Source organism: Durio zibethinus, chromosome 3 (assembly GCF_047325235.1).
Source record: "Durio zibethinus cultivar Kanyao isolate XHJ-2024 chromosome 3, ASM4732523v1, whole genome shotgun sequence".
Lineage (NCBI taxonomy): Eukaryota > Viridiplantae > Streptophyta > Magnoliopsida > Malvales > Malvaceae > Durio > Durio zibethinus.
The window spans coordinates 4,761,636-4,772,197 of record NC_143164.1 but is presented as its reverse complement, the minus strand read 5'-3'; the positions used below and the strand labels follow the sequence as shown (position 1 = coordinate 4,772,197).

The window sequence follows — 10,562 nt, the reverse complement described above, 5'->3', positions numbered from 1 at the left end:
AAATGTCCAGTAACTTGAAATGTCAGTTAAGGCACCATATTTAAGGGACTTATTTCTAGTATTAACAAATAAATTAATAACTATAATAATGTTACAACCACTAGTGAAGTATGAAAAAACATTAAGGCATCTTCCTTTCTAAAACCATTCAATGCATAGACTCATCATTAAAGTGTAAAGCCCCCAAATTACTCCTTTCTAAAACCACATCATTGGGGGGAAAAAATTCAAAGATCCCACTTTCAGAACTTGTGAGAGTTATCCTCCATTTCATATGTACAAAACAAGGGTTCCACAAAGCAGCATTATTACTTGTCTCGCAGTTCCTTTTTAGGAAGGGCATCAAATCTCCTGAATCTAAAATTGAACCTTATACCTAAAGCAAAATCGAATAATCAGAGATTGTGCAGAAAAAGTACCAAAATATAAACATTTTGTGGTGACAGCACTTCTTTTAAACTTGATCTGAATTAAGATAGAACAATGCAATAAAGACGTTCTCCACAGATTCAGGACGCTAGATCATTGTAAATTAGGTCAAGAGATATTGCCAAAGAAACAGTGAGCATTACCATGGGAATTTCTTGAGAAGAACTTTAGCACCTCGTCAATAATTATAACCTGCAGCAGATAGAGATTGGTAGAACTAAGCAAAATAAATCATATCCTGGTGAAGTAAAACCGATAATTTGGAGGAAAGTTATTATTTCTAACACCAACCAAATAGTACATGCAGCAATGGTGGAACCATACTTCTTTAGCATGAAGTTGTTTCCACAAAGTTAAAGGTCAAGATAAAGATTGACGCAGACAATTAGATAATTGTGACGTGAAAAGAAATATATACAACATTATCACTGACAAGACAACGCCATCAATTAAATATAAAAACAATATCACATTACAATAAATTTACCCTTTAGAAGGGCTATGCTACTAAGACCTTACAGGGAAAGAAAGATACGGGATAACTGTACACTCATCCCAAGACAAAGGTGTAACCTATGAAAAAAAAAAAAAATCCCATGCCATTAAATTAATTTTCTCAAAGAATAGAAAATAAGGTAATAATGAATTGAACATAAAGGTGAATAGTAGAAGGAGAAAACAACTTACAGAAAAGAGTGTAGATAGAGGGGGAACACACAAAAATAGTATGTGAAGAAGCATTGTTATGATTATTGAAGCAACCAGCCACAAATTACTCCAAGGAGGAATAACCCTAAAATAAAGCAGATTTGGAAAAAGTTTAGAGCAAAAACTTTTTTCTTTCTTTTTTCTTTTTCCCCCTTGAGTTTCCTAGTTAAATACCAGTGAAGGAAAAAAGATGATACTCACAAAAGTGATTGGTTTTCACTGAGGTTATTCAAAGCATTAAACATCTCAACGACAAGCACAGTCAAGGACACTGTCGATGGATGCCGATCCTCAAAGATACTGCATGGATAAGTCGTCTCTCTTGTTGAACATGATCAAAATTCATCTGAAACAAATAAAGTTATCAGGTATCAAACAAACAAAGTTATCAGGTATCATGAAAGAAATATATAAAGACATGTAAACATAGGAGATAGATTTAATAAGCCTATGATCACAAATCTAAAAGCTAACAGTGCAGACCAAGGCTTTTTGCCCCACAAAGTGAGTGCTTCATATTTATGATGCTGAATTTTAAGATCTGAATACGACGCAATATTGTCCAAAAGATATGTATGTATACATGCAAAATATAATTTAAAGGGGAAAAACTTGAATGTATAAACCACCCTCAGAATATCCCATAAAGACCCTATCACTTTCAAGTTATGAAAGTTCATGCACCAAACACAAATGTTTCCAAAGATTTATTCACCACATTTTAGTTAGTTAACCAATCTAACTGCAGTTTGCTATTGAATATATCTTAGACAATTCTTCACAAGAACAGTGGGAGATATAACAAACAGCACACCATGGCTGAAAGCAAGGAGGAAAGAAACAGCTTACTCTTCAATATGTTCCTTGAAGTGTCCAAAGGAACAAATTCATTAACATCAAAAGCACTATCAGAAGAGATGTCCATGCCAAGAAACTCAGCACTAATCTTGCATATTAGTAACATTAAAGAAAGTAGGAACTTACCAATTCAGCATAAGGTAGTGTAGGACCAGTTTCCGAGTAAGCAAACCACCATATGAACCCCGCAACAGTGGCAAGGCCAACATAAGGTACATCAGCCAGAAAAACATTTCTTACTAGTGAAAATTTTACAAAAATAAAAAACAGAGTAATATACTGTCAATTGAATCAGCCCAAATGTAAAATGGGGGATCAACGAGGGCATTCTTGTACAAGATGTTACTATGTTTCCTGCTTATTGCATCTGATTCCTTCTAGCAGGTCATAGTCCCACTTGTATTGGATGAATAAAAATTTTTACTTCATAAAAAAAAGAATCAAAATCCAAATGATGTAAGAAACTAATAATAATCCCCAAAATTTAGTTGTTAACAAATGCATGTAAGAAGCAAAGCAACATGATATTGCAATTTGAAAGTTGTTCAGAAGATACCCCAAAAGTGACAAAGCATTTCAAATTATTAGTAATAGATGAAATAAGAAGTCTTATATTTATAGATACCTCCGATCACCAAATAACGGCAGAACAGCCAGCCAGTGACCACTGCTTAACCAACCCGCACACCAAAGTTAAATAAAGTGACAGACCTGAATTGAAACAGAACAATGTAGTTCTCTATAAATGTATTATATATTACAGAAGAAAAATAGCAAGAAATCTAAATAAGTTAAATTTCGTATCAATGTATAACATAGATGTTAAATATAAAGAGAAATTATTAATTTCTAAAGAATATACTTAATAAAGTGACATTTTTTCAAAATTAAAATAAAAAAGTTAGTCAAACAACCAATCCCCTTTTTTTTTTTTTGGGCATCCAATAAAATTTCTAACAATTTGGCTCCCCTTTACATGTTTTATTTTTAAAGAAAACCTTGATTGGTTTGGTTCAACTTTTCTCCCAGGAAGCATGAAGGTATTGGAAAATAATGAATGATAAAAGCAGTACCTTGCGAGGTTTAATCTTCATCACGTCAGAGTCCTGCTTATTAAACCCAATGGCAGTGGCAGGCACTCCATCAATAACCAAGTTGACCCATAGTAGCTGGACGTGGACATTATTAAAAAAACATAAAAATATCTGAATGTATTATCCATTTAGGATCACCAAACTAAGATAATGAAAATCTTAGAAAGGTTAATAATGACAGTCTTCATTTAATAAAAAATGTAATTCCTGGTCATGAACCATCAAGAAAGTAATGATAACATCATGCAAATGATATGAAAAAGAATGCCCATATCAGGATAAATGCTCTTGGAACACTAAGATATAAAGAGCTTATTATTGTCGATTTTTTAATCAATGAAGATGACAAAGTGTTCTAAAGAAAATTTAGTTCCTTTTTCCACCCCTTATTTAACAACATGAGATGCTAAATCGAAAGAATAATTTTCAAATCAACATACTCACAGGTGCAAGGGTATCAGGTATTCCTAGCACAGCTGCCACAAAAATACAAACTACTTCACCAATATTTGAAGAGATGCTTTGTATTGTTGTATATAGCCCTTCCTTCTGCAACAGCCTGCCCAACTTGAAAAGTTCAACAATTTGTATATCCTCTATGAGTACGTATGCATGTAAATGCTTGCAAGTATTTTAAAACAATAATAGGAAGAATACATATATGTCAAGAAGAAAATGGAACCAAACTATAAAAAACATAACGCCACAATGGTAGCAAAATTATCATCCACTAAAACCATATCTGAAGCACTCTGTAATTGAAAGGATAAAGAAAGTAAGAATGAAGAAAATATTAAATCAAAGGGGACTACTCTTCCAGTAACATCTAAGTGAACAGGTATCAGATAAAATGAGAAATCACTCAACTACAACAACATTAGAGTGAAAAGAATTTATGAATTAAAAAAGCAGTAATGTAAAATGTACACACCCTTTACATAACTTAAATACTTATTGTCGTTTTCATGTACGAGTTAGCCAAATTTATAAAATTGTAACTTTAGACCAACTACAGCACATAAAAGATGAGAAAGAACAGATGAGATCAAATGAACCTGAGGAGAAGCCAAATATGCATACCTTTGCAGCTGCTGTTCCAGATCCCATTGCAATTCCAATATCTGCTTTCTTAAGTGCAGATGCATCATTGACACCATCACCAGTCATTGCAACCTAATAAAAATTGCTGTTGTTAAAAACTTATTGGAAAAATAGCAGCATTGGGCGTGCATTATTAGAGAGGAAAGAATAATATGCAAATCTAACTTCACATACACCAACAGACACATAGCATATCTATGAAATATAATAACAATTAAACTTGAAAAAGCATTCTGCAAGAACCCTGTTTATCCACCAGCAATTGTTTTCTTAAGATAGATCCCTTAAATTAAGGATAAAGCCAAAACAGTTTAAGATATCAGCTCCAATTTTCTTGTGCCCTAGCTCATGCCAAATATGTAAGTTTTGTTATACAATTTAGATTACTTCATGAGACAGAAATCCTCCTAAGACTAGATTTGGAATCAGTAAGAGATGAGATGAATGATAAGTGTTCTTGTAGTTCCACTCTCTCTAAAAATAAAAGTTTCCTCTTGTAAGTTCCACTTTCTTATCGCCAATATTCAACAGTAAACTATGGGTGTTTTGGTCCAATGGGACTAAAAAATGAGTCAGCTTTTAAGGATTTAGATATGGGTAGACATTCAAGCTCCATATCCCTTCCCCTCAAATCTCTTGACAAAGTCATTATTTCACATTTCAATATAGAAGATGAATCCAACAAGAGAAATCCACAGATTACCTTGAAAGCGCAAGCAATTTACTGAGTAAACAAAAAAAAGGTACTAGTCTCCTTGCAAATATAAATGACTAGTGAACCCCAATATCTTTCACTTTAATCAACATATATGTATGATAATGCAGTTTATAATTCTGAGCACAGAAATGTGCATAATCAAATTTCAATGGAAAAACATTACCATCCCTAAAAATTATAAAAACCATTCAAATATCAATCACATATAGGAGCCAAAAACATTCAGATGATGAAATTCACTGGAACTTGAATAATTTTTCAAGAATATCATTTAAAATTTCAAATGCCTTACTTATCCAAACAAATATTCAAATATTTTACAAACAAGAAATCTGATTGAAATTTTTGTTTCTTATCTGAAGCAGAAATGAACCAGAAAATAATCAAATGTTAATTGCTCTCTCCATGCAACAAGGCTAAAACCATATAAGGACTTCAAAAAGTAGACACACTCACAATATAATGTGAAAGGCAGCAACTACACTAGATTTTCACAATCAATACCTAAGGGCTTTTAAAGCTATTGTAATCAAACAATCCAGTACAATGGAATCAGTAAGATTAGAAAGTTTTTGAACTGGACTACTAATTATTTGGCACAAAGAAACAATGCCCTAGCCTTCCTCTACTCATCACTGGAATCTAGGATTACTCTCCTTGAAACCACCAAACTCAAATGATGAAAGGTTTTAACACAGTATTCAACAAATGACATAGTCAATGGACCTGATTATCAGCTTGAAATGAGAAATAGTAACTAGAAGCCATAATACAACAATTAAGAAAATGGTTTGTACCCGTAAGAATTGCTTGATCAACGCATAACTGATCACTTAGCACCTCAATCATTCTCATATCAGCTGGAATTTTGCTTCCCACTTTTTAATTTACATAAGGCAAGACAAAAATGACAACTCTTTCAATATCTTACTAAAACATGTAGTGACAAACTGATTTTGAAATTTAGAATAGATGACCAACTTACCACTGACTTCTACTATGTCTCCTGGAACTAGCTCAGGTGCAGGAAGTATTGAAAAACAACCTGCAATAGCCACTTTGAATGTTAAAACAATGAATTTAACTGACCTTTCAGTCAAGTATCACTATGATGATAGCCATACACAGAGAAATGAAAAAGAAAAGAAAACAGAAGACAAATGAGTTAACCAAACATAGTAAACAGAAGTCCAGTGCAAAAAATATAAGAGCTCAACTTAAACCAACAATCCTCAGGAACTAACATCAACAAATGCAGATTGTACCCATTACTTTGACATATAACAGGTTCAAAACATAAGTATAGTAGCAAGGATCCAGATCCAGAAATGCAATAGGCTATGAATAACATTGTTCAATAAAACAAGCAAAACCAAAAATAAAATCAAACTATTTATAAGTACTCACTCTTCTTATGATAAAAATAATAATTTAACAAATAAAATAAACAAATTAGACCACTGGCTTATCATAACAAGACGCTAAAACCAACATGTACAAGTGATGTGCTCATATCATCATTTGATTTACCATTGCGCAGCACAGTTGCAATATCAGCTTGGTAGGCACATAGCTCCTACAATAAAATAATAATAAAAGAAATAAGAATGAATCAGTCTGTGTTGGCATTTATGTGCAAAAAGAATAAGGCACCAGCAAATTATCATTTTTTATATCACCCAGTGGTGGCAAATATAAGGTCCAGACATTTTGAAGCGTTCATAGGTTATGCCTAAGAAGGGGGTCGATTTGTTGGAAAGATGGAGATGTATCACAGGACAGAGATTATGCCTAAGAAGGATGTTGATATTTTGTAAAGATGGGGAGATGTCACAGAACAGATACAGAATCGTATCACCTCACTGAAGTTTCAACTCTCATTCTACATTTGTGCTCTCTTATACCAACAATAGGATTGTTGCCCCAGCCTTTCAATGTTGAAGGCATCATTTTTATGATAAAAAATAATTTGTGCAAGTGGCCTCAGATTGAGATTCCAAAACATACCTCAAGAGCCTTTTCAGCATTTGTTTCCGTAATCACTCCTACAGCATTGGCAGCCAATATCAGGAGGATAACCTGTAGATTAAATAAACAGTATATTATTTAAAACAATAAGATATAAAAGCATGGAGAAGCTAGACCCACATTCTAAAACAGATCCACATATTAGCAGGCAAGAAAAGAGTAAGAAGGTCAGATATTACTACAGGCACCAATAAATTCCACATATGAAGATAGGCCATAAATGTTAAAGATTTAAGGTCCATATTTCCTTGGACAAGTAAGAGGCTCCAAATAACCTACTAGATCAGTATAAGTAGAGCTGCCAATCTCCATGACACCAACCCATATTTTCTAGTTAACAAGTTACATGCCTAATGTAGCCACTTTTTTCAATATGAATATGCATTCCTAAGTAGCCACAATTTTTAATTTAAAGGTTATGTAATTAACTCCATTAACCCCTCTTCAAATACAATTAACTAAAAGTCCTAAAATTTAACACTCCTTTCTCCAAGAGCTAACAAATCGGGCAATTAGTGCTTCCCCAAAATATATTATATAAAAACATATAGAACATTCTGTAGAGTCAATTGTAAGTTGGTCCAACACCATGCCCTAATCAATCCAGCATATAGCCACCTTAGCAAAATATGCTTTAGTCAAACTTGACCACTGCACAAGAAGGGCACAAAACTGCTGCAATAAGTGCCATACAATAAAACACTCAATAATATCTTGAAAAAGACTAGAATTTTAGCTGTTCATTTAATTTATAAAAGATTAAAAAATGAATTTGCATGTTTTGGAAAGTGATAACAAGAAAGAAGCTTATCAAAGCCAAGCATAATCATCTTACAAAAGGCTCCAAGAATGCAGTTAAGCCAGTCTCTCCATTAAGCAGAGCCAAAACGAAAGAAACAAGTGCCGCAGCAATTAGTATCTTAAGTTCTTAACAAGCAAATCATCAAATTGCTTGAAACCAATTTCCAAAATGGAGCCCCCATATTCAGCAATGTGAAATACAAAAAATTTAGTAAATTTTAATACTATCTATGCAGAAAAAGATCAGGAGCATAAAAAAAGAAAATTAGAGAGAATCATTACATATCCAGTTTACGACAAGAAATTGGATTGCAAATACTTGTTTGTTCCCTATCACTAACTGGAAATGGCAGAAATAACTTGTGGGATAGGTAGATTCCAGGAACCACTCCCTCAGGCAACCTCTTGACAATTCTACTTTCACTAAAACCAGCTACTCTTATTCTTCGTGCAGAAGGAGAAAATTTGCCAAAAATAAATTATAGAGGAGCTGATCAAAAGATTTCCAATTTAACCCTTTTAATAGGCTTAATGTCCGGCAATACCAGGATTTTGAGACACAGCTAGCCTCTTTTTTCCTAAATGTGCTACAAGCTTGGATTTTTAGATTTTAGGATTCAAAAAAAGAAGAGTCGAGCACCAATCTATGACAAGATTGCCACAATTTCACAGGAGATTCATTGTTAAGAACTTAAGATAATTCTAAATGCATAAAAGACCTTCAGACAAACCATATATATGTCAAAAGGCTTTCCATAAAACATAATTTCTGAAGTTTGATTTTAAATGCAATGAAAAATAGGCAGACCACAAAGCAATGGTTGATGAAGAAAGAGTTGACAGAAATACAGAGAGCTAATTAGAGTAGTTAAAATGGTACCATTTAAATTAATGCATAGCAACAATCACCTCCCAAAAGTCAACAGAAATATAGAGTAGCTGATCAAAGTAACTAACATTTATATTTTAAAAGAATGCATAACAACAACCACATACAATATGCAAGCATCAGGGTGCATGAATGCATTTGTTAAAGCAATTTGAAAAAATAAACTCAAAACGAGAGATGAGATGGTGTTTTGCAAGCACTTACTTTCTTCTTCAGGCAGGACTGGAGACCAATATACATGCATACAAGGAAAAAAAAATTAGAAGAGGATAAAAAGAGAAATAAATATCAAATTTCATGACATTCATGAAACATTATAGCTGTTATTGATTAAACTACTGCAATTTTAAAGCAAATGAACAACTATAAGGAAATATCCCCTGAAAAAAGCATCATGACAGTGTCCATAATCATTCCAACCATTAACATATCGCCAAATCCAAATGAAAAATGAATAATAATTTTATTTAATAATAATAATAACTTACAATTTTTACCATAAAGCCTAGCATGTTGTGAAACCTGAATTTTTAAACGCCATGACGAAATCAAATTTTAGCAACAACAGTTTTAACACTAGTATGTAAAAAGTAACTAAAAACGAATTCCAAGTGGGATACAAAATGAGAAAATAATTACCTGAGAATCAGTGAGACCTTTTGTCGAGTCTACCCCAAAGAAATCCAGAACCTAAAGAAACATAATTATCAATCAATTCCAAAAATCTCAAAACGAAACTCAAGACTGGAAAATATCGATCTCAGAAACGAACTAATCGTTGACGCACCAAATCCAACTTTTGCAAATATGTTCGATGCAGTTAAAAGTTCAACACTAGTAAAAAATTTATTGAGACCTTTCGTCGAGTATACTCTAAGGAATCCAGAACCTAAAGAAACAAAATTATCAAGCAATTCCAAAAATCTCATATCGAACTCAATACTAAAAAATCTCGATCTGGAAAACGAACTTGATAATCAAAGTACTGACGCAAGAGTTAAGAAACAAGAATGCAGATCTAGTAAGTAGAGTTAAATTATTAGAATGAAAAATGTAAAGAGAAACGAAAATGTGAAAAACCTCCGGAACAGATCTGGCGTAAGCGTTCTCCATTGAGGATAGATGAAAATAAGCTTTGCTGTTTTCTTCACAGCAGTTCGGTTTCGTCCTTACAAACAAAAAAATTTGTTCTTAAGCAACAGAAAAAAAAAAAAAAAGAAGTTATGCCTGGCTCTAAATAGCGAAGTAAATGTAACTAAAAGTCGTTTACTATATGACAGTTGGACTTCCGAAATTAACAGATTCCGTTACGAGTTAATTATGGGTATCACGGACTTAAAATCTATTCGGGATTTGCATTTACAAACGGCCCATGGCCCAGTATTTTGTGCTGTCTTCTTATAATTGGGCTGGCCTAATCCTCATTTTTTAAAAATTTTCATAAAATCCACCCATTTTATGAATTGCTGATAATCTCTTTGAAGAAATAAATATGAAAAATTATAAGATACTTTAGTTATTAGTCCCTAAAAAAAATATTTGGTAAAAAAAATTCTTAATATTTGAATGTTACAAAGTTTTTTTTCGTAGATTTTTTAAAAGACTAGTATTAAATTTAATATATTGTTAATTTATTTTATGGTTTATTATATTTCAGAACCTTCACGATTCAACGTTCATTGGTCTTTTTTTTTTTTTTTGGGTTTCATTTCAGTCGTTTTTCTTAATTTGCAAGCTGTCTATGTCATTCGAAAGGGGTGAAAATCGAAAATTTTAAATAAGTTCAGTTAGAGTTCTCTCTGCCAGCTTGTAGAGGATGTTGGTGGGCTTAGCTTAAATGGATATTCTGAATTTCTGTGAAGACAATGGTTTTATCCTGTTTTGTAGTTGAAATTAACCATGAAAGTGAATATACTGTGATGTTATTTTATCCAAT

At 32.7% G+C, this 10,562-nt stretch overlaps 1 protein-coding gene across 1 annotated transcript; it reads right to left on the bottom strand.

The window, feature by feature from the left end:
• Positions 1-39: 39 nt before the first annotated feature.
• LOC111299610 (calcium-transporting ATPase 3, endoplasmic reticulum-type-like) lies at positions 40-9,826 on the bottom strand. Its single transcript, XM_089757727.1, is given in 28 exon segments — positions 40-376; positions 573-621; positions 949-1,002; positions 1,117-1,222; positions 1,339-1,471; positions 1,556-1,789; positions 1,945-2,083; positions 2,122-2,234; positions 2,276-2,372; positions 3,069-3,164; positions 3,534-3,710; positions 3,827-3,955; positions 4,170-4,262; positions 4,365-4,385; positions 4,578-4,603; positions 4,794-4,893; positions 4,971-5,076; positions 5,538-5,634; positions 5,706-5,786; positions 5,894-5,953; positions 6,439-6,484; positions 6,916-6,987; positions 7,772-7,864; positions 7,867-7,892; positions 7,895-7,916; positions 9,116-9,148; positions 9,266-9,316; positions 9,707-9,826. Coding segments are annotated over 28 exon segments (2,355 nt in total). The 5' UTR covers positions 9,740-9,826; the 3' UTR covers positions 40-308.
• Positions 9,827-10,562: the final 736 nt, after the last annotated feature.